Source organism: Aptenodytes forsteri, unplaced genomic scaffold (genome assembly GCF_000699145.1).
Source record: "Aptenodytes forsteri isolate BGI_AS27 unplaced genomic scaffold, ASM69914v1 Scaffold33, whole genome shotgun sequence".
Classification (NCBI taxonomy): domain Eukaryota; kingdom Metazoa; phylum Chordata; class Aves; order Sphenisciformes; family Spheniscidae; genus Aptenodytes; species Aptenodytes forsteri.
Genome location: NW_008795037.1, coordinates 4,284,653 through 4,309,154, shown reverse-complemented (window position 1 = coordinate 4,309,154; position 24,502 = coordinate 4,284,653). Strand labels below are relative to the sequence as shown.

The 24,502-nt window shown below is 38.1% G+C and overlaps 1 protein-coding gene across 2 annotated transcripts in view; it reads right to left on the bottom strand.

Moving 5' to 3' along the window:
* Positions 1–1,561: 1,561 nt before the first annotated feature.
* RBL2 (RB transcriptional corepressor like 2) overlaps positions 1,562–24,502 on the bottom strand; it is a 23,043-nt gene continuing 102 nt past the window's right edge. Inside the window, exons 2-22 of one of the 2 annotated variants that reach the window (XM_019471394.1) lie at positions 23,580–23,710; positions 22,169–22,369; positions 19,902–19,966; positions 15,556–15,684; positions 14,491–14,651; positions 14,321–14,385; positions 13,398–13,584; positions 11,267–11,433; positions 10,489–10,598; positions 9,459–9,562; positions 8,948–9,085; positions 8,314–8,478; positions 7,641–7,752; positions 6,703–6,975; positions 5,941–6,215; positions 5,201–5,377; positions 4,955–5,026; positions 4,436–4,550; positions 3,132–3,334; positions 2,533–2,700; positions 1,562–1,732 (exon numbers count right to left, since the gene is read on the bottom strand). In XM_019471394.1, coding sequence (XP_019326939.1) covers positions 1,562–1,732; positions 2,533–2,700; positions 3,132–3,334; positions 4,436–4,550; positions 4,955–5,026; positions 5,201–5,377; positions 5,941–6,215; positions 6,703–6,975; positions 7,641–7,752; positions 8,314–8,478; positions 8,948–9,085; positions 9,459–9,562; positions 10,489–10,598; positions 11,267–11,433; positions 13,398–13,584; positions 14,321–14,385; positions 14,491–14,651; positions 15,556–15,684; positions 19,902–19,966; positions 22,169–22,347 — 3,036 coding nt within the window. In that variant the 5' untranslated portion in view covers positions 22,348–22,369; positions 23,580–23,710. The remainder of the gene's footprint in view (positions 1,733–2,532; positions 2,701–3,131; positions 3,335–4,435; positions 4,551–4,954; positions 5,027–5,200; positions 5,378–5,940; positions 6,216–6,702; positions 6,976–7,640; positions 7,753–8,313; positions 8,479–8,947; positions 9,086–9,458; positions 9,563–10,488; positions 10,599–11,266; positions 11,434–13,397; positions 13,585–14,320; positions 14,386–14,490; positions 14,652–15,555; positions 15,685–19,901; positions 19,967–22,168; positions 22,370–23,579; positions 23,711–24,502) is intronic. The other variant, XM_019471395.1, reaches the window with a different exon arrangement.

The window sequence follows — 24,502 nt, the reverse complement described above, 5'->3', positions numbered from 1 at the left end:
CCCATTATTCAGAGGAGCAGGAATGGCTGAAAACATGGCGTGAAAACATGGCGGTTTTAGTTTCTGCTTCCTTACAAACAACTTCTAGAATCCGCGTGGGCTACATTTTTCATTAGCACCACCACTGTCCCGGTTACATCGTTGAAAAGGAGTACCTCGCTGCGCTGTACCGGTGGTTAGCATGTTGAACGCTTTCCTGGTGTTTTGGAACTACATCAAATGAAAACAACTAGGAAGTCTAATATCTGCACCCCTTTCTTATCCTGTTAGTAGGGGAGAGATTTCTCCCAGGCAGCTTGATTTAGTCCATTTAAAAAAACCAGTAACACCCCCCCCAAGCCCTCTCCTTTAAAAACAAACAAAAAAGCTAAGTATATGTTTTAAGAGATGGACGCCACCGTCCTTCCACTGAGCGAGTGAGTGAGTGAGGTGGCCGGTTCCCAACTCTCAAGAAAAGCGATCTGAAGAAACATTACAAGCATATAAAATTCCTTGAAAAAAAGCAAACATCCCTAGCCTCCCGCCTTCCTTACAGCAAGTTAGCAGGAATTCTTAATGCTATTTGCTGAAGAGGGGAGCTATGGGATGTCAATTTGAAAATAAATACAAAGTCAAATTGCTTCAATACAGAAAGACAGCTGAAGTCAGCCTTTGAAAAAAATATTCACATTTAGAAAGTGCCATTGCAAATATACAGCAAAACTAATCTGCATTAAAAACGATGCTTCACAGCCCTATCCAAAGTGCCACCTTTTGAACATGAGTTCACTTTAAAACATTGCACAGCTAAAAACAATGCATAAACAGAATTGTCTACCTTTAAACAACAAGGTGCCCAAACATTAAAGCAAAACAACGCGATGGTTTTCAGGGGCACGCGAAACATCCTGAATATGGAAAGGATCCATTCCGACAGCTTCCTTCAGGGCTTAAAAAGATGATTCCCATCTTCCCTTTCAAGCAGAACTGGACTTCGCTAGGATATTACTTGTGAGTCAGTCGTTATTTTTGTGGAGGTCATTATCGTAAAACCAAGGCGCCGTCAAATGTGGTTATCTTGGGGCAGTGCTCCCAGCTCTGACACACATGTAACTTTCTAGTCCAAAGATGAAAATGGTAAAGCACTGATAAAACCAGTGAGTGGACTGGTTAGAGCAAGCAGATTTAAATACCTGTTGCAAGGTAGAAAGCGTAGAAAGCTGTATCGGGGGTGTGTTCTCCAAGCACCAAAAAGCTCTTCAGCTGCTTTCCGAAGCCAGAGCCTGGAGATGGATCACTTGCCTTATGATTAGCTTAACCATGGGGTGAGGCTGGGTCGCAGGGTTTGAAGCGTATCCTCGCTGTCCCGGGCGTTGTGGGAGGCTCTGCCCCTGCCCCTGCCCGACAAGTGGAAAGGCTCAGCACGGTCCAGCAGGAGATGGGTCACAACCAGGGCGGTGGGGTGGGAAGAGGACAGCCTGGCTGAAGACACTCGCAAAGGCCTGGTGAATCCATGTGGTGCGCTGAGCAGCCCGGCCCAGTGGAGCAGCAGAGAGGGAATACCTGTGCTGGAACCCTGGACTCAGTGAGACCCTCTGTCATTTGCTACATCTTGTAGTCGTCTTAACAGAGCAGTGTGATTCTCCTGACAGATGCGCTTAGCTGGTGCTTCAGTGCCATCTTCTAAGAGAATGCCTCTCTTCTTGGTTGGAGTTTCTCCAGTTCTAACCATGCTGTTAATTTCCTTTAGCCTCTGGAGAGAGGAGGGGGGAAAAGAAAGTAGAATTCTCTCTCATTATTGTGACTACCAAAATATAAAGTGAGCTTTTGTTAATTGCTTACATTGGGATTACATTTGCTTTATTTCTGGAAATCTGCACTGTACATAGTGCTTCCTGTGACAGACTAAGCTTTTTAACCACTGCACTGGTCTTTCCACTGCTGTGTGCTAGAGTCTTACTCAGACCTAAGCAAGCTGCTTCTTTCAGCACACGCAGAGCTGAAGGGCCTTCCATCCATAGTTACGACTCTTATCTTACACCATAGATGCAACAATTCCTATCTGGAATGAAGGTGCTTCTCAGGAAAGACTTCTACTTCATTCTCGGTGAGCAGAGATCACAGGATTCAGCCTATTACATATTCACCTGGCAAGTCTTTTCACGTTAAGAGCCATTTGGGTTTTTCTTCCCCCACTGGGTCGATCAGAGCACGCGATTGTACTTAACGTTCTGCTCTTTGAACAGTCTCCATACCAAGTAACCCATCTGTTACCTGAAAGCAAAGGCTACCATTGCCGCGCCTCCCGAGGCTTTCATGTGTACCAGTACAAAGAGTAACTTCTTTTAAAGGTACACAAGTAGCTTGGACACCTAATTGCTTTACAACTTCTTAGATACCTGAACTGACAGTTTGAAGAGCGTAAGGTGAGAAAGTGTACGTTAAACAACGTAAGCAGAAAGGTGTGTTGCAGAGTCTTCTCTAATTTCACGACCAAAAAGAAAAGGTAGCATTACGGATTTATAAAAGCAAACTAAAACCCTTCAGTCTCACCTTAGACGGGCTGCTGCTGAAATAATAGAATATTTTCTCTCGAGGCGAGAGAGTGGACTCGTTTTTGTGTGGCGAGATGTACACTGGGTGATTCTGGGACAGCTGTATTCTGCGAGGGGAGCCAATCCTTACAAACGGGTAGGGTGAGAGCGGGGGGGAATCGGTCTGCTCAAGAGAAAATGAAAATCATTCAATAGTTGGTATCTGATCCCGGGTGTTACTACAGCAAGGCTTCTGTAAGTTGGTCATCTTAAACACACTTTAGGGTTTTTTCCACTAATGTCATACCATACGTGTTTAGAGCAGATGCAAGTTTTGTCATGTTATTAGGCCAGGTTAGGGTTATTTTTTTATTACTGACTTTTCTAACCCTGTCTGAGGCTGGTGGATGACGTTGCGCAGTGCTGTGTATTTCATACAGGAGGAAACAGCAAATAGGCAGCAAAAGTGCTTAGTCTTTTAGCAGCAGAGTAGGTCCTGAACTGAAATTATTGTCACAAAAATACTGAATTTGCTTGCAGTGAGGTTAGCCGAGAGTACTGCATGCACAGTAAAAAAAATAATCCATTTACTAATGAAAAGCACAGAATTTAACTTACTGCATTTGAAGTATACTTCAGGGCAAATTCTTTAATCTGCTCGATATAGATGTTGTTATAGAATTGTATCAGGTCACCTCGCTCTTCCTCCTCGGTGTCGCTGTTGGCACCAGTCAGTCGGGTTGGAGTAGGGGGAGCGCTGTTGGGGTGCGGCACAGGCAGGGTGCTGCTGGATCGCATCACTGGGCTGGAGTCTCTGCTAGCTGTGAAGGTGAGAGCAATCCCTCCTGTTTAATGCACTTCAACCGCTTGAGTTCCAGACATTCAGCCGCACGCAGAAGCTGCGTTCCAGACGTTTAAATTGCAGTACAGTGACCATGAATCTGGTGTCAGTATCAGCGATGCTAATTTTGTTCCCTTAGCATCTTCCCTTACGAAAAAGCAGTGTGTTGTTAAAGATCAACAAACTGCTGAGTACGTGTACAGAAACACGTGATTTCTAACTTCTTACTGGGTAAACTGCAAGTGGCTTTTCTGCATAAGCTGAGTTTCATCACAATATAAGCAGAGCTAAAACTCCCTTTTTCAGGCTTTTGTGCTATACTTCTAGCAGTAGCTCTTTCTTCTTGCCAGCTGGCACAATTTCAAATACAGAGTGGCAGTCTTTTTCAGCTAGTAGTAAAAATATTTGGCTTGGTAATACTTCCTGCTGGTCTAATGTGGGAAGTTGCAAAATATATGTAATTTTTCCCTCCTCTCCCTGCCACCTCTCCGTGACAGAAAACATTAATACCTACAGTTTATACTGTCATCTATTAAATATCTTGAAAACTGGTGGTAGGAATATACAGCATCGCTTAGTTGCTTTCCGTTACAAAAGTCAATTCAAGGAAAATGTGTCAGTTCAAATATCAAGGAAAGAATCTTCAGAGATGTCAGATACGCTACAAGAGATGCTGTGGGTGGCTGGTTTGTTCCTATCTCTGAAGACAGCCAGCTACTGCAAAAGAAACTGCTGCAGCTCCACGATTGTTATATGTGAAAGAGGACCTGTGAGCACCGGCTAGCACGGATTTCCTTTTCATTCACAAAGACATGTTCTTTGGTGTACAAACTGAACTCGGAGTTCAGGCCAGCCGTCATGCTAAACTCTTAAGGTAAGCTCATGTGGTGGTAGATTCAAAACTGTCAAAGTGGGTGTAATATTAAGCTTCAGTTACAGCAACTCTTAAATGTTATCAATATGTTCTTAATTGTGTCCAAGTTTACCAAAGAAGGAACCGTTTGGGGTGGGGCGACACAAAATCCAACTCTTGCTTTAAAATGGAATTAAAAACAAACATCTGGAATCTAGAATCACTCACTTCTTTCTTTGTTTCTCTCTTTACTTCTGTCCGTAGGTGAGTGCTGCTGGCTACTGCTATCACTGCTGCCGGAGCGTCGTCGTCTCCTGCCTTTTATCAGGACACTCCGATATACCTGCAGGGAAAAAGAGGAGCATAAAAAAGGAAGGATGACTAGATGGGCAGTTGCATAGTTAGGAAACAATAGTCTGCATGATATATCTGCTTTTTAGAAACTTCATTGTGGTATCAAATTGCTTCTTAAGGGGAAAATACAGCCTCCTAAGAGGAGTATCACCCAATAGGCACTGCTACTTTGGGTTTAAGTAAAGATATTTTCTATTTTAGGTATAGTTTAGCACAAAAAGCTTCCAGTAGTGCAGGATTTTGGATATGACTGCTGTCTTCTGAGGAGTACGGCTCACAGACTGCATTCATTAAATTTAAATACTGTTACTTTAAAAAGCAATCCATTCCTAAAATAGAACTAAGGCATTTAATAAACCAGATACCTCATTGTTTAATACTAACTGTTCTTACATGACTCTTGGCTTGTGGTTGTGTCCGATAGCAGCGCATAATGTTCTGAAATGATCTGTCTTCCTTCGTGACCTAAGAGTAGACGAACAGAAAAGGTTAATAGTTTTTCTGTGGGTTTTTTTGTTTGTTTGGGGGTTGTTGTGAGTGTGTTGGTTGGTTGGTTTGAGGGTTTTTTGAGGAATTGTAATCTTTGGATTATTAAGTCTTAAAGAAGTTGGTTGGTTGTTTTTTCTTTATTCACCTTACCTTAGCCATTACATAGATGGCACACATCAGCAGCTGATCCAAATGTCTGTCCATCATGATTTCAGGGCAGTGCACCAAGGAATACTCAAAACACGTCCAGATCTTTTTCCGCAGCTCATCAGATATATCAAGTTTGACACAGAGGTCTCGCAGACGAACACTAGCTAAATGATACACCTGTTGAAATGGAGACCATGCTTAGGGCCATAGCAATACTGCTCTTCGTACCCAGCTAAAGGGTAGTTCAGACTTGCACACCCTGTAGAACTTGTGCAAATGATGAGCTAAAAGAAGAATAACTAAATTTAACTTTTTTGCTTACAAGACACAGACATTCCCAGTACTGGTATTAAAGCCAAGAAAACATATGAATTCTCCTGAGCGCAGGAAGGGCACTGCATAGCCTGCAGAAACCACCGTACTGAGTAACAGAGTGTCTCAAAGGTGAATTTCTTTTAAAGAGCCTTAAAGAAAATGGACACCTTTAAGTACCTGCTGGCCAAGTACATAATCTACTTCACAACTCCTGGTGCCTGTGGCAATAGTCTACTCCTTTGCTAGTGAGAAGTTGCCTGCTTAAGAAAACTACTCTTCAGGTATGTCCATGAATAGACAAAGGGTATAGCTTGACTTTGAAATTGAATATTCTCTTCTTACTAATAAGTAGTACATATTTTAAAAATCACTGAAGACTTACCAAAATACAAACTCAGCAAAGCACAAGTTAGACTGAAAACTACCTTTCTAAAGAAGAGTGAAAGTGAGCCCATCTTCCGCGGCCTGATGGACGTGGCGGTGGTAAATTGCTGGGTTTGTCTTTGCTCTCCAGGAGAGATCTGCTGAACAGTTAACTGGCCTGGTAACTGCAGCGTTGCCCCAGTCATCTGAGTGTTCAGGGTACCAGCAAGAGTCTGGGCACTGAGAGGCTGAATGGGACCGGAGACGGCTTGAGCCTGGGTACCTACGTTTACTTGGACTGGGAAGAAAGTTATTCCTCCATTTTCATTGGCAATACCTGTAATTTAAGAAAAAGAGTCTGAAACAAGAGCAGGTTGGGGGGGGTGGTTGTTTGTGGTTTTGTTGGGGTTTTTTTCAGAATTGGGTAATTCTTTTATTAGTTGCTTATAACTATATATTTAGTTTGTTGTATATGAAATTGTTTCATCAAGATACTTTGGACTTTTCATCATAAGCAGACAAGAAGATAATGGACTTGAACTAAGTTTTTGATATTGATGCAACTTTCATCCTGTGCTAGTTCAGGAAGGAAGGCGTACTGAAATAACTAAGTTTTATAAACAGATGTTGGCAGGCAGAACATCCCTGTGCTGTACATGTTCTGTCTCTAAATTCTGCTCATCTGTTCATACAATTTTCCCAATTAGGAATCCCTAAACATATTTTTTTCTCTGCTGGCGTGCTGTTCCCCCTTTCCCCCCTACTGTGTGCTAATACTCTGATGGGAACAAGCCTGAATAATTCTACAGTCGCTTTTCTCTCACCTTGCACTGGTATTGTAACGGTTTGCCCATTATTGGCTGTTACGGTGGCAGTTGCCACTGTAACCAGTGTCTGGCCAGGCACCGGAGTTACCGACATTGCTTCGGGATTCATGTTCTGCACAGGCACCGTATTTACCACGGGCTGTTGGGAAACTCTTACTGGAGTTCCACTGTCAGAGGTATTATCGTTATCAACAAACAGTCTTCTCCTTGTAGGATTGGCTGTAGGAGAACTGTATCTGTCATACAGGGTAGTTGGAGAGGATGAAAGGCCTGTGGATTAAAACACACACACACACACATATATATGTATTTAACTCTTGTTGTATAATCCCTTATTATACAAATACGTGACAGAAATCTAATGAGAACCAACATACGTCACGCAAAGCTCTTCAGGAAACGTTCTGAAAAATTCCTTATGTCTACATTTGTGGCTTACAGATTGCTTTTCGAGATGACTTAGTCTCAAATAATGCTGTGTTTAATATTTTTCTAAGCTACTGTATGATGTTTTCTTTTTCCAGAGAAAAAGTTTGAGACTGCACATAACTAAATATATAGTGGAGCTTCTATTCTGGTATAACAATAAAGCAAACTGTTCAAGTGCTACCGATCAGAACATAAGTAGTGTGCGTGTATCAATATTATTTAATGTATACATATGTGTACATACATACATGCTATTCATATACATAACCTCCTGAAAATGCCCTACCAAACCAGTATGCTGTTCACACTGAAGTAGTGAATGCATCGGTCTTAGACAGCTGACTTAACTATGTGAGTTGCAATAGAAATACCATTTACAAATGTGTTTGCAATTAACTGCACATTGACATTAAAGCAGGTTCCTTGCTGTACACCACTTACTTAGAGTTAAAAATTGAAGCCCTGGTCTAAGAAGTGTAAGTATGTTTTGCTTAAAAAAGTCTCACCTTTTCCTAGTCCTCCAGTTTCAGCGCGAACCTCGTTTATTCGTCTTGGTGTCAATGGTGAACCTACAACACTGTTCCCAGCAGATCTCTCAAAATACTGAGGTGGCATTACCTAAAATATTTATACTTTTGTTAGAGTGTCTGTATCACAGATTGACTACGTAACAAATTTTTAAAAGCTTCCACACTACAAATTTTGAACAGAAAAACTGTGGAAAAAAATAAAAACAAGAACACTGAAAAACTTACCATAAGCCTAACTAAAATTTTGTAGCGGTGGTACTACTCTAGAAGATACAGTACTGTAATAATCGTTCTGTGACTACAATTAAAAGCCTGTACTTTTTACCACCTTCCTTCTCGTCTAGTAATCTTTTCAAGTGTGACTGGTCCAAACCTTCCCTGCTTGTTTGTTTTGTTCCTTGTTCTGCTGTGCTCTGCAAATACTGGGTGAGAATCATCTCAGCTGCATGTCTCCATTGTGGGTGTCTCTACAGAGATGGCCCTGGACAGACCAGAGCACACTACACTTACTATTTCTCTGCACTGATGAGCTCGTAGGATGAAACTGAAATTTGGACAGGTAAAGCCTCTCCTTCGGGGTATTAACGTCCACTCTCTGCCATCCCGTCTGATGAGGAAAACTATGTAAAACATACAAAGAAGTGCTCACCTCTTCACAACTAGGAACTTTGTTTTCATTATCTCTGATCCTGTCCCACAATATGGATTCCTGTTTCCATGCCATACTTTCCAAGATCTGTTCCTCAATATGATTAAGGTGTTTTACTACTTCCCGACAAAGGCCATCCTCTGCTCTAATGAAAACCTCAATTACCTGTAAGGTGGATAATTATGGTCAACATAATATACTTGATTCATATATTTCTTCTTACAGAAAGAATTCCTGATCTTCGAGGAAGAAGAGGCTATTAGAAATATTAAGGCTGCATTACTATGACTCAATCATATGTTGTCTTGCAGTTTACCAGAAGACAGATACTTGTATCTTTCTAAACAAACATGCCAAGCGCTGCAACAGTGGCTCCTGAGAAAATGGTAAGCCATTAGTTACTATCTAGATACTTGGAGACTGCTCCTGGGTTAAACTGCTAACAGTATTTTGATTTGTAAATACCCAAGACACACCCCAGAATGACAGACACTTGGGTAACATTTTTCCAAAGGGGCAAAGCTGAGGATGAAGGGTTAATGTGTAAGTTAACGTCCAGGTAAGGAGATTACTTAGTAGAAGTCAGTAGAGTACTCATGACTTGATAAGCATTTCTAGCTATCAAACACTTTACCTTATAAAAATGATAAACGGGAATGTCAAATATTTCAGTGATGAATGGGAAGTTTCCAGGTGGCTTATACGTAAAAGTAATGATCTCAAGGCAACATGCCAGCAGAGATCTATGAAACACGTCTTGCTCCAGTATTGCCTGCAAGAGCAATTAAAATGCAAATTTTAAGACTTAATTTACAGTGTAACTATAGAACAGTAAAATGCTTTCTATTCTGCCTCCACAGCAAGATTATCAAGCTTATAAAAAGAGGACTTACTTATTTTGTAAGAAAGAGACAGAACAGAACCCAAAACGAGCCATCTTTACTCATTAAAAATTTCATACACCTTTGTGTTTGCAAACACTAATGATTTCTTGCACACTTTTTCTTCCATTCAGGTGTACTTACAGGCTACTTTTCAGAGATTTATGATCATTTTAATTAGCTGTCTATTCTGCCCTACAACCGTTTTCCTTTTTTGTAGATCCAACTTTAAAAGTGAGGTACAACTTGATTAGTTTTCCTTACAGATAAATCAGCGTCTCCCAGTCTCCTCCTCTCTTGCTCAATGACTGACTCCAAGACCTTGTAGTATAGCACCTCAGCACGACGAAAATGCTTACTAGCAACATCTGCAGGAATTTTAAACAGAAACATCGTGAAATGCAATAAAAGAATTGTATCTCTATAGCCTAAGCTATAGAGATACAACGGTTCGGTAGCTTGTGTGGATTTCTGTGCTGCTGTGGCTACAATACTTTCAGGACTAAATCAGTTAATGTAAAGTTAATTTAGGAATCCCTCTCCTACGCTGCACCGACTTGTGAATGCAGAGCAGAATAACTTATTACTGAACCCAGATTTTGATGGAAACACCATGTATAAGAACAATCTTTAAATTGCTATAATATAATATACATATGTCAAGCTTAGAAAATACATTGTTTGAAAAGTAATACCTATATGGATCCAACTTGCACTGCGCAACAGAAAACACTGAAGCAACTATGTTGACAAGAACAAATACAAAGTAAGGAAGGCCCTATTAAGAAACAAGGTGGTCAAGAGCATCTTCCTAATTTTTAATCCGTCTTCACGTGCTTCACAAATCTTGACAGCTTTGCAAATAATACTTTGTGTTTATACTGGCAGGATTTTAATAATACCTGTACTAACCCATCCATGTATGTAAGCCAAAATTGCTGTAGGACTTTTAAAGACTGCAGTTAGACAGATTTTTCGTTACCGTCACAGAAATCCGTGCCATCGCTATTCTTGTAACGGAGAGAAAAGCGGTACCCTTAAGAGTGCTTTTCGTTTCACTTTGGTAGAACCAGAAGTATCATCACATTCCAGTGATTTAAGCTAAGGCTGGTTACAAAATTGCATGCAGGGTTGAAATTTGCCATGCCTTAAGAATACCAGGAAAAGACAGCAGTAATAGAAAAGACTCTTGTGCTAAAGCATAACCTGGAAGTAAAACTGTAAGTTACTTACAAGAGATAAATGTGTTTACATATAGCTAAGAATTAAAATGGCTAAGTAAAATGTTTCCCACCTTTGGAAAAATTACTGAATTCTCCTTCAGACTGCATGCTCTGGCAGTATACTTCATACATTTCTTTTACTCTGTTTGCAATAGATTGAGAAGGATCTCTGGAACATGCCCTGGAAATAAAAACTAAACATTTTCCACATACTATTCCTACTAAGACCAAGGAAAAAAAAAAATCTACAACTATTTTTATCATATGATTAAAGCATGAAACTATAAATGCCTTGGATAGGAATACAAACACACCCATATGTGCCTAACTGTATATGTACTGTAAGATGTCCACAGCATATTATTATTATTGTATATATTGTAGTAAATACGCACATCTTTCCACAATCAGGGATAAACAGCATTTTTCACGTGATATAAAAATTGTTTTAAAAATATATTGTACCTGAGGCCACAGTTTATCTACATGGAGAATAAGTGTTATTTCAAATCTCCTACAGTATGGAGTGATTTGCTAGGTAGTGAGATTTGCTAAGTAGGAAGAAGAAAAGTCTTGAAAATTTTGAATTAGCGGTTTGCTGTTAGAGAAGCTCAGACCTGTTGTGTTTAAAATGTTGTATGTTCTTACAGCCATCGATCTCTTAAGGACAAAGGTGTCTCATTAAAGACAGTGAAGTCTTTTGAAATTTAAGTGTCTCTCTGGGTCCTATTTTACTCCAGAACCTTTCAAGACTGCCTCACATTTTAAATTACACTGTTTAGCGTTAACATTTGTTATTAAAACTATTTAAAAAATAGAATTATTTGGTTAGCTAAACATCAAACTTACCTGAGTATTTGCTCCAGGTTTTCACTGGGGGCATTTCTCAGTCCTGCCAGCATCGTATGAAGGCGGCTCAAACTGTATGTTGCTATAGAAACAGGTGTCACATACGGGTTGCTGTCTTTAATATACTTGCGGCCAGTAAGTGGGGTTGTAATCCTAAGTGATTTGGACTAAAAAGACAAAAAATAGGCATATAACCGCACATTATTATGAAACTTAGATACAGGACATACCCTCACAGCGTCTGTAGAATGCTTTCTTACCCTGTGTTATGATATATGCCTGGAAGGAAAGACCAGGAATCAAACAGCCCAAACTAGTTCATGTCTCAGATAACAGTCAGCAATGAAAGATTTATCTGTGTCACTTGGATGTTTGTATCAAATAGTACTATACAAACATATAAACAGAGAGGGTGTGACCTCACACTGAAATGCAGATACTGGGAGTGAAGTGTGAAACAACTAGGCCAATCTGAAAAAAAACCAAACACAACCAGAACCCCCAAAAAACCCCAGCAGACCCCTCCTATCCCTTGAGTACCAAAGGCAGCTGTAGCTCATAGGAAAAGTGTACTGAGCCAGGGTTTCCTTTCAGCAACTTTAACTCTTACATTAAAAGTCCTCCTGAACGTAACAATTAGCATTTTAATTCATTTGCGTCAGTTCAATCCATCATATCAAAATAATTTAACGTGAAGGATGTTCCTTCAATTAATGTACAGCAAAAATGATGCATCTTCTAATTATCTAAGCACACCATTACTTAACCAAGAAATTTTTCCTTATTTTAATGAATACATTACATTTTGCAGTCTTTTCACCATCAAGTCCAGCTCCCAATACTCCTCCCATTTTCCCCCCATGCTCCTAGGAGTGTTTTATTTCTGTCTCCATACCCTAAGGGAAAGAGTGTTTTATTGCTGTCTCCATACCTTAAGGGAAGCTGGTTCCCCCAGCCCTGCCTTGGACTCCCTGGAGCGTGCAGCAGCACAGGCTGCAAGCTGCTGTCTTACAGGCCACACTTTCATCACTACAGAAACCTACCAGAGTTATGCACCCAGAACTATGCCAGCAAAACAGTGGTTGATTATTTTTTTAAATAGATCAGAAGCGAAGAATGAACTCCTTGCACGGAGTTTGCAGATAAGGTTATTTTGATCTCTTCTCTCAAGAATGTTGAAAGCCATTAACCAGCTCTCACTCTGGAAAAAGATCACATAACTATTCGAGTGATCTAGACTGTTTCACACCTTTGCTCTCTGTAATCTGATTTTGCTAATACAGCTTATATCCTTCTTTATTTGCCTGTCTTGTAGCCTTCCTCCTTTAAGATATCTTTTCCATCTTCAGGAACATTTTGATATTCTGTAATCACAGGTATATATGTCTGCATTCAAAGCCAGTGCCTGTTTTTCAAAAGCTACTCCAGTCACACGAAGGCCCTGATAATTTTATAGGTAGTCACTTTATTGTTCTGAAACACGCAGTGTTCTTTATCCTCTTAAAGACCATATTCTATGCTATTTTAATGTCTGTGTATCGTGCTTTTAGGCAAGCAAGGTGAAAACCATTCCCTAGTGATTTAACTAAAACTGTAAACAGATGTAATATTAACACCTGAAGCATATCCGTTAAAAGAAAACAAAAAAAATTATGCATAGAGCAAATCCCTGAGCAGCTTTGCATATGTTAACCAAAACACTCTGCATGTGGGACAGACGTGAGAGGGAAGGGGAAGTTGGACAGACAGCTCCAGAGGGCCCCAACAGTTGCAGGACAATTCAGCACCTGCCAAACAACCATGGAGACTTGCCTGTTCTGGTGTGCTTGAAAATCTTCACCTAAAGATTTACCTAAAGATACCTCTTTAGGTTAGTTACCTAAATATTCTCTGTACTAGATTTAATCAAAGAAAACCCAAATGCATGGAGAAATTCTGTCCAAAACCCCCCAAAAGTAAACAACATATCTAATCAATTACAAAATCTAACTCAGTTATGCTGTGTACACTCCCAGATCCCCTTAAACAATAAAGATGGTAATTTTTTAGTTGCTGCTTCTCTTCATCAGACATAGACTAACTCAACTCATTCTCCACATAAAAACAGCAGCACAGACCATGTCATACTCACCCTGTCAAAGTGCTGCTGCAAATTATGCTTCACTTGTACTCTTTCAGTTGTTTCCATTCCTGAAGGTGTATTTAAGCACCTTGTGAGAGTTCCAATTTCTTCATCTGCATCCTCCCCAAGAAATATTCGCTCATCGAGATTTCCTACTGACAAAACATACTCCTCGTAGGCCTTGTTGATGGCTTTGCTACAGCAGAAAGGAGAAGACAGATACAAAACCCCCTTTATTTAGACAGTGCTTTGTTCACCTGCTTACTGAATGAACACAGTTCTGGCCTGTTGGAAGTCTACTTCAGAACTTCTTTTAACCCTGACTTAAGTGTTGGAGCTCCTTTAAAATCGACAGTATCTTAAACATGACAGTGGCAAGGACGTTATTTTTCCACTAAATCTGATGGCTTGCCATTTAGTATAGCTGCAGGAGGAACACAATAAAATACTGAGAACTTGTATTTGGCTGGAAACTCCTCAAAACTTATGCAGCATCACATCATCATAAACTACGCTTACTGTTTTCATACCATTTAAAAGAAAATAAGTCCTACTCATAAGCATCTCTCAGTTTCTAAATAAAAAAATACCACCAAACCCAATTTTTCCCTCCCAGTTTCCACTCATTCAATGTAATCCCACATCTTTTTCATACTAACACTTTGAGTTATATAAAAAAAAAAAATTGAGGAAACATAAGAATAAAAGCAGACATCAAGTAACACCATCCTGAAGAATCACTCCTCTTTCAACTATGCCTCAGACCATACCACCTCAAAGAAAAGGAACTGAAACGCAATGCAATGTATGAACATTAATAAATACGCAAGTCAAGTAGCTAGTGTTACTGTTAAGATACAGGTAATAATGCAAGTGCAATTGTATTGCAGAGGGATACTAATGCAAACCAAACCACGAATACAGTGACTCACAAGCTATCTCCAAAGTTCCCAGGATCTAGAAATCCAGTCAGATTTTCATCTTTTCCTTTTAAAAGCTGTAAGACAGTTAAGAACAAAGGATGGACATTTCAGTTCTTACAAAGGTTTTGAAGGTAATGAGTAAGGAGAAATTTTTCTACATTACAAATTTATTGACCAACCTTCTTGTCAAAAAGTTTCCGAATATATGGCTTCCAAAAATGTTCCTTTATGCCTTTTGCTTCTAAAACTAATCCATAATGTAATGAACACAGTTTTTCAATGATGCAGGGAGGATCAGACGATACTTTATAATCCTTGCTATGAAAGTCTTCAGGTAGACCTGCAGTTAAGAATACTATATTATTTAATTTTGCAAATCCATATCCTGTTTTCTTATTAAACTTAAATTCTATGCTATATAGTCTAGGTAGTGTGAAATTAAAATGGTAAACTAATTAGATCCCTTGAAAGAATTATTAATTATATAATGCCCACTCAATTTGATAAGGTTATCAAAAGTCAATTTTGAGTCGGAGATTTAAAAAAATTAGATATTGAGTAATAAAAATTAAAAATATCAGTTCTGATAGAAAATCACTCAAACACTTGTGAACTATAACATTCATTCAAATAAACTTGAGATAGTGGTCCCAGTTCACATCTGAACCACTATGAAGTAAATGCGAATACTGTACAGCACTAAAAATGAAGTATAAGTCTGGAAAGAATTACATCAGAAATTCAATGGAAACTTCTCGCTACTCATTTGCATTCGTGGTTATCAGGTCAACCTACATTTCCATTCTTTCAGAAAGAGAACAGCAGCAATCCAGAAATGAGAGAGAAACAAAGTTGCCACTCTCGGATTTGAACACTGGATCTTTCCAAACTGCTGCCTCACGGGAACTCTCCCGTCTGACTGCGTCCAATAATGACCGCGTCATTATGCACCCTTTCACTGACATTAAAATGTCATTAACTGAAATTTTTACTTTGGAACTTTCTTCAATGGTATTTCCATAGTAAATTAAATTCTTGACTTACTGTATTATTGAGGAAATTCAGTAGTCTGTTATTACATACTACGTTAATAGAAATCTGTGTAGCCAGATATATAAAATATTAATTGCCACATATTTCAAATCAATATTATTCACCTTATTCTCTGCCACATAGATTCATGCTAATTTCAGTAGCCTTAGAAGTTCTTGCAGACTTTGGATAGATAGTTTTTTTCAACATACCTTTAAAATTAGGATTCAGAAGTTCCTTACGGTTAGGACACTGGAGAGCATTTCCATACACTAGATCCAAAGCACATAACAAGAGATGGTAGGAATTGACCAAGTCATCGCTGATCATAGGAAAATTACCTTCAGTATTAGAAAGACATAAGAGGTTAATTAAAATTAGCATAGATTTAACATTCTTTTAACCAAGAAACTGTTAATATTTGTATTACAGTCAATAATGGAGTCTTGGAAACACAGACTTTGGTGACTATAAATATCTGGATAGAAACGCAGGTCGTAAAACAGACACACGCTTAATAAAATATAGCAAATATAAGAGTAAAATATGTTTTCAGGAACAGCAGCAATTGTGTAGGAACTCAAACATACTGTGCTGTTTTGAAATCAGACCTTACCAAATTGTTGGTAAACGTGATATTGCAGACTCCCTCAATTCACAGTAATCTGATTAATCAGTGCATAAATAACTTGAAGCAGCATAACCTGTATAATGCAAACTGTCTCAAGGAAGAAGAATTTGTTACCATAACTCTGGCAACACAAGCCCCACGGTCTGGCAGTGTTACATCCTTCAACAGATTCTTACTCCACCTGCCTGAAGCAGAATCTCATTCTAAAGGCGCGTAAGGGGGAAGAATGTGTTCCGACCGAGACTTTCCTTTCCCCCAATTTTGCATTGCTGTAAAGTGTGGCAAAGAAGTTCAGCTTTTGCTAGGCTGGACCCAAGTGTTCAGGTGTCCTAGAAAAAGCAAGCACCGCCCCCTCCCTCAATTCCCCCCATTCTCCAGAATGACTCAATATTCAACTCAAAGTCAGGAGATTATGTTCCTTTACCAATCTGTTTTCTTTACAAAAATTTTGTCGGGGGCATGCTCATTATAAACAGTAATAAATTCAACTTTATTTCTCTTGTGCTTTACAAAAGAGTTAAAATGCATACCTCTGATCTGGTTTACAATGTAGCTTTATTTCATATACCTCTAAAGTATTTCTTATTTATCATCTTCCTGTAGAAAAGAATCCTTGAAACCTCTTCACTCTTACCACCTTTCACAGAGATTATATTCAGATTCATTACTCTCTACTGAACTCATTTAGGTTTATGATATTCCTTTAGAGGAATGGCCATAGCTAAAAACAGTCTTGTAAAATAAACTATACCATTAATTAATACCATAAATCACAATTGCATGAATTTATATGCACAGCATGATTTTCTATCACTCTTTCGATACTAACAACTCTTCTACTTTTTTTTTTTTTCTTCAGGTATGCTCCAAACCACTTAGCTGAGCCCACTATGAAGAACAGTTTTAAGTCCTTGAAGAAATCTATCATATGATAATAAACTCACTTAGAACACATCAAAATGTATATATGATTAAAGAATTTTTCTAAATTATGCTGTTACTTTTCTACCAGTAACGTACCAGTTTGTTCAAATTTATATTCAACTTTCTGATTCTGTGTTTGGAATGCAGATAATTGGACCTATTTAAAATAATGAAGCCTACACGAAATTTGAATTAACTGTACACATTTATCAGTTATTTCCAAATCATGAAAGGTTCACAGCAAAGCAATGAAAGTCCTAAATACAATAGCAAAATGTTAATCAATAAAAATCTTAAAGTAACTCTCGTAACATAGGTTCACTTTCATAACCGTGAAGTCTAGCATGGCAATCGTTACTGTCAGCACAGTCAAAAATAAATCTAGTTTTACAGTACCAGTAGTTTCATACAAATGATTTGCCAATGACATTTCAAAGAATAGCTTACTACTCCCTTTCCCAGCCTAGTACCAAATAATAAAAAATAGTTATCTCAGTGCAGCAGAGATACATTTTTTCATTTCCATTTTAAAGAAAGAAAAAAAGTCAAGATAGAGAATTTAAAGATAAATTCTTACAAATAGTATGCGAGAATTGCAGTATCGCTAAACAAAGTCGCTCTCTTACTTTGCAGTGTATACCAAAGGTACGAACGAGACCTGTACTTTCTGCATTTGTGAAACTGAATGCAATGATCTTCAGGCTTGCAGAAATATCACAGAGACAAGCCTGAACTTGCCACTGATGTGCGGTTGCCATGATAAGGATTACTGCCAACCCTCAAAACACAGTGAACAAAACTTAACGTGAATATTTAATGCCTTAAATGGTCAATATTTAGTTTCCATTTTTGTGCTGCCACACTTTAATAAATTTACCACTAGTCACTTACTAATTTTACAGTTTATAATTACTGTAAATTTTCCTTTTTCTTGTAAAATTTAATTGGTTGTGTTATCAACGTGGTATTCTCTACAAAGTTAATTTGTATGTCTGAAACTGCTCGCTAATTAACAGGTAGTTAATTGATGATGGAGTTACTCAAACATATTCACCAATAATTTAGCAATAGGAAGGCTCATAAAGTCCCTTTGCACCTTGTCAACTGTCCAATCTACTCATAGAAGTGGGGATTTTATAGAAGGGAAAAGAAAAATCTGTGATTTTTCAGACTGACCTACTTACTCTCTCAGCTGCCTAACTGTGCTAAAGAAGTAAAGTCCTGACTGACTGGAAATAAAGTACAGTACTAACTCTCCTCTGGACTCAGTGGAATATGAATAGGTTATTTCATACTGCTCGAGAGCGCTGTTCTGGACTGAAAAGGAAAAGAAAAAAAAGATGAAAATCATACTGTGTTTCAGGGTTGCGAGCAACATACTTATTTAGGAAAGATTTCTCTTCCCCGGTAGAGTAGAATTTGCAGCCTATTGGAAAAAGGCATCTTCTACATGAGGTACAGTGTTCAGTAGTACAGCACTCGTGCAATACCACACCCTTCTTGATCTCTGTACAAAGATGTGATGGTGAGGGTCCAGTAATATCGCCAGTAACTTTTCCAAAAGGGAGCTGCTGGCAACCCTTTGCAATGTGGTACAGTGTAGAAAGAAAGGCTAATCTGTACTGAACAAAATTAGTGCCAGATAATTCAATATTGTGACAGCCTACTCTGTTCTATCTTCAAAAGCAGCCAATTAAGGAAATCGCAGCACACTGCAGGAATCTTAACACTAATTCACTTTGCAATTGGAAAAAACCCACCCCACCACACATCCCAAAACCAAAACAAAATTCCTTTTATCCTTCTCTTGTAGAAATTAAACTATTAGTTTTCTTCTACTAGAAGTTATCTTATGAAAAATTATAAAAAGTCTCTGGAAGTTATCAATGGACCTGAATCTACAAAGATGTTCTTTCAGTGAGGAATATAAATCTTGTCTTTATTTCCCTCAAAACACTATCTTACTTATACAGAATTCCCAGTGAACACTCATCCAAGCAGTACTTGAATAAAGCCCTAGGTATGCAGAAACTTTAAGATGCAGGTTTGATGAGGAAAGACTTTAGACTATACGTGACATGACTGAACAACTTAAGCCTAAAATAAGGATTTAATCCTGTTCCCTCCTGTGGCTTTTTCTCCCATCAATCATTATCAAGAAAAACTGCTGAAATCCTCTACTATTCTCATTAGCTTTAAGGCTGTGCTTACGATAAAGGTTATATATACATTGCAATATATTGTCTGTTCATTGCATTATTTCTACAGAAGCATATTAACAGAGGATCCCCTTATGCGTTCCAAAGGGATCTGAGTCTTCAAGACCGCCAGCCGTTTATATATATACTGCTATGTCCAAAATGCAAGAGAAAATCACCCTTGCAAGACAGGCGCATGCAGACCTATTTAGTAACGCATATGGTTATTTGATACAGTTGCTGTGTACTCATTTTTTAAAAAGGCAAGGGGGCAAAAAGGCTATCAAAAGAATTAGAATGCTATCTGTGATACTAGCGTGAAAGTATTCACACCTAGAGTTTTATGACAAATTTTTACTAGGTGATAGGAAAAAATTCATTAAATATTTTCAGCCTTGCTGGAAACTTAGGAGGAATTTAAATATTCTTTGTTCCTAGTAAACATACATATACACCTTATGTTAATTACAACAACATCTGAGTATGAATTCACTAAAGTTCTAAGCTAGTTTTTCCCTTGGAATTACAGCATAAATCTTCACAATACTGGAAACTTTGTAAAAATATTCCACATAAAAGCTACCAAACTATTTAGACATATAGCTTACCTTAGAAGTGTGGTAAAACATACAGCTGGGGAAATTAAGACAGAATACATTCCTTCAGGCTGTTCTGAGAAGGTCCCTTCTCCAAAGGCATTTCTGAATTCAGAAATGCCTGCACCCATTCAGTGTTTAAGGATTGATATAACATAATGACTAACAAAACCAGGTGTGCAGTATTTAATCCCTTTCAAATCTCTTACCTTTTGCATGAACAAACAGCACCCAACAAAACTGGAAAACTTCAGTCACAGTGCACGGTTGTCGTCTTTTGGGGAAAAATACAGCAAGAAGACACCCAGTAAGCTCAATGAATTAAAACTGATAGAACATCATACAACATTCAATCATTCTAAAAGAATGAAGCTTTACTATAGTGTGGCCAAAATCTTAAACCCTTCCCACAAAAACCTGACTAAAGGTAATAAAGAAAGCCGCACACTGGTTTAGTGCAGACACAAACGGAACCCCAGTTTCAGTCTGCATGTAATGATTCAAATGTCACTACGGCAGTCCAACGCAGCAGATTCCATTAGAAATAGGCCAAGACTTGAGCAGAAAATTACTGTAAATTTAATGTTAAACATGGCTGGCCTAAATGTTTTCTTTTAAGGCAAAAGTATGATCTTAGTTCCAAAGAAAAATCTGAATTTAAAATCTACAGAAAATGTTATTTCTGCTTCTTCATACAACAAATAGCACATTTAGTCAATCAAAATAGTTTGAGGGCCAGAGCTGAAATTCCTTCTTCATAAGCATTCTGAGTAATATAAGCATGTATACATGTTCTTGGAGGAACACATTACACTGCGTGTTGATATTAATATACTCAGTATGGGCAAGAGTTTCAGAACTGTGTGTTCACAAGAGTGTCATCTGTGTGCTAAGGTAAAGCATTTTGTATAGGATTTTAGATAGCGTACAGAATTTTGAAATATATTCAATGTTTATTAGAACCAAGTTCCTCTGCTGGTCTTTGTTTAAAATGCTTTCAAATAAAATATAACTCATTCATAAGGCCCCTTTTTAAATCAAAAATTTTGCAGCTATTAAGGATTTATTATTTCTTAATACTGCTACATACACCATACTGGACAGATTTCCTAAATCTCCTTCCTACTTTCACGTTTCTGGCTAGTAAGTTCGGTTTGTGTTCTTGGTAGCAGAAAAATCTTGACAGAGTAATCAACTCATCCAAATTAAAAAAACCCAAAAAAATCAGAAACGATGCTCAAGTATTTATTGCATGTATTTAAAAAACCAAACCCAAACCAAACTATTTTAATAACTCCATGACATCATTCCTTGTTTCCGTAAAACGTATCACTGGAAGGGCTATTTCATATATCACAGCTCATCCTCCATCAGGTTATGTGAAGAATGGTTTTAAATGTCAAAATTAACATACATTTCACACAAAAATTAGTAAGTATCATCTTCCAACTTCATCTTCAAAATTACTTCACACCTTACCATCCAAGGTAACCAACTAGCAGGGTTTACTCTTCTAATCATAGAATTATAGACGCAGTATATTTTAATTTCAAGATTATATGCAAATATTCATCTAGATACATAATTCTATTCCATCTATAGTCCAATTCCAATTTACTCACCTTTTGCATTCTCCAACAAAATCATTTAGGCACAATCCTGCCTTTTATTATAATTTCAAATATATTTGGTTACAAATGTTATGGTCACAAGAACATCAAGGAGAAAAAAAAAAAAAGCCAAAAAACCCAACTAAGAAATAGCCTGTAAATATTAGAAGAAGTAAAATAAAATAATTTTTAAAACCCCAAACAAACCACAAAAGCAACCAGACAACAGCACTTCACAGTAGTGAAGATGAAAGAAATAATAATAATAAATCAATCTCTATTAACTACCACGAGAAATCACAAGCCATGTTAAGTGCTGGCACAAACAGATGAAATCTTGTTGAGATCAGAATACCCAGAAAAGGCAGCCAGGGCACTGTTTTCACAGCACTCCTAATACGAACAGTAACAAAGAAATAAAGCTTCTGCTATAAAGTTAAAACACCCAGATGGTCTACGTCTATGAAGAAAACTGTGAGAATTACTAGGCAGTGAAACAGGCTGAGTTGTTCTTTGAGCTACTGAGGCTATACTGATCGTACAATGATCAAATCTTCCAGCCTTTCCCATCTTAGAAATACTAATATTTCTCTTGTCTACAGGCTGATTTTAATCTCTCCCCTTTCCCCTGCCCCCCAAATCACAGAAACTTAACAGCTTTGGGATTTCCTGAACCCTGCCAGATCTGACAAACTGAAAAAAAGATTCAAAAATTACTGCGAGCAAGGACAGACAGACCAACCTCAATATTACAAAGAACTACTATGAAATTACAGTCAAAAATACAACTAACACAACTGAGCAACTTAATTATATTTTTATAGTAGTAATACTCTAAAATTGGTCTGGAAATAACAGAAACGTACCTCTGTTTTCTTCCTCTCTGTTGCCGAGGTTGATCTTCTTGAGGATATCTGAAAATGTCCTGAAAAATGGGCTCATACTTCTTAAAAATTACTGCAGAAACTGTAAAGTTTCTCTCTAATCTCTCAGTTCGTTCTCTGAATTGGGAGGGTAGATTTGCCATGTCTTCCCATTTTTTCATCTTGTTAAAAAACTCTATCAAGCTGAAAATACCAAATGGGTTAGATCTGAATTTTTTTTTGTTTGTTTTTTCAGAAATACACTATACATTTTATTTATTTACAACAAAAGTGCAATTTCTACTTCCCAAACTACTGACAAAATGGCGGTATTGCAAACACGACAACGTACTCAGAGCCAGTCCTTCACCCATAAACGAGGATGAGCTCAGACAGCTCGCAAAATATTTTTATATCCTCGGTTGATGACTGTGTTAACTACGTAGTCGCAGTTCTTGGCTTTTCCTCACAAAGACACAATCAGCTCCAACAGTCAGATTACTCTCAAATCAGTTTTCCCTCATCTTTCTGACTGATTTATTAACTTAAATAAAACAAACTCTGAGTTCTACAATGCTGGGAAGATTCTACAAAGTATGAAAAAACCCTGAGTTTCAGTAAATTACACTCCATAAGTTTGGCTTTAATTTATTTTTCACTCCTTTATCTACACCTGCTTTTTCAATGTTATTAGTCTTTGATAACCCAGATCACAGAAACTATTCAATTCCCTGAATTTCTGATTTGCAAAAAAAAAGTTTTTAAAGGAACACTTTTGTATTGTTTAAACCGACAGCAATGCTCCAACAGTAAAGGAGATGGGGAAAAAAGTGCACAAGAACATTCTTTTTTTTTTTTTGCCAATCTACTAAATTGTTACAAAACAATCAGATTGCTAATAAAGGAAGTCAATTGTTTCAGGTAGTTTTTCTTCATTACTTTATGGACATAAACATTTGATACACATTTGTTTATCAGATTCTGACATCACTTTAGTTTCATAAGGCAAGGACATGTGAAAAGTAAAGTCTTCTTACAAAAAAAAGGATAAATTTTGTAAATATTTTCACAGCCAATTAAAAATGGTTTCTCATGTGAGAAGTTCACACTTTGCACACTTTTCAAAACCAGACTATTCTTCAGGGACGGGTTTCTTTCTCCTTTGAGTGAGGGAAGGCAATCTCTGATTTTGAAAACCAGTGTTTTTACAACGTAGTAATGACCAAATGGAACTGTCCTCCTTCTGTGGCAATGAGCTATAACGCAAAGATTCTGATGATATAAATTCTATCTTTAAAAGCAGGAAACAAGAAAGACGTTTAGCCTTTGTTCTCAGTTTCTAAAACTTCACAAGCTGATAAGCAGTCTTCGAGATTTTGTAAGCGTTTAAAAATTAGCAAAAAAGAAAAGTTACCTTTGTTCTGAACAGCGCAAAATTCTGGTTAGGGATACATAATTTCCCTCAGCTGTCCCTCTGCTCACAGTTGGAATTGCTTTTCTGCAAGCCACATACAAGGCACACGCTAGCCAGTGCAGATCATTTCCCTGTGAATTAAAACATCAGGCATCTAAAAGACTTCACTGAAAAGAAAACCACAGTTTTCAGCTATGCGCCCAACACCAAGAAAAAGGATAGAACTTCCTAAAGGGTAGAACATCCTAAACGAATGAAGTTCAACCAGTGACAAAGTTGATTCGTTGTTTCCAAGTTCTGTTGAGCTACTTTGCGTTTTTTAACGACAAGAAAAACAGGTGTCAAACAGATACTTAAGATTGAACTGTGTCAAAACTCAAATTACGTAGTTACTAGTTACCTTTATAAATTTCACACCTGACCCGAAGTTTAACAGTATATTTTTAGTGTTACTCTTCTCCTAATTTTGTACTGCCTTGGCGTTAGGAAAAAAATACAAAAGCTACAGTTCCTTGCTATCAGAGCATTCTCCTACCCTGAACAGACAGTGGGAACAGAAAAACATAGGTTCCGTTTTTCTCTGTATTACACAACAGAACAATTACTCGATCTGGTACCTAAAACCAGAAATCAATTCCAACGAAAACCTTTCAAATCTTATTCTCCCTCTTGGATTAAAAAATAACGTTTTAACGGGGGGGGGGGAATAGTAAAAAATGGGGCACAGAACACTGAACTCGATGCTGTGCGTTTCTTGGGCTACGTGGTATCCCGGGGCCAGATGAGCACGCACCGTCGGGGAAAACGCAGGTTTTCTTCCTGATCTTCTCAGCCCGCTCCTGACGGTTGCGAGCAGCGTGCGCGACAGAGGCGCCTTCAGAGCAGAACACTGCCTGCCTGCCTGCCTGCCTGCCCGCCCGCCC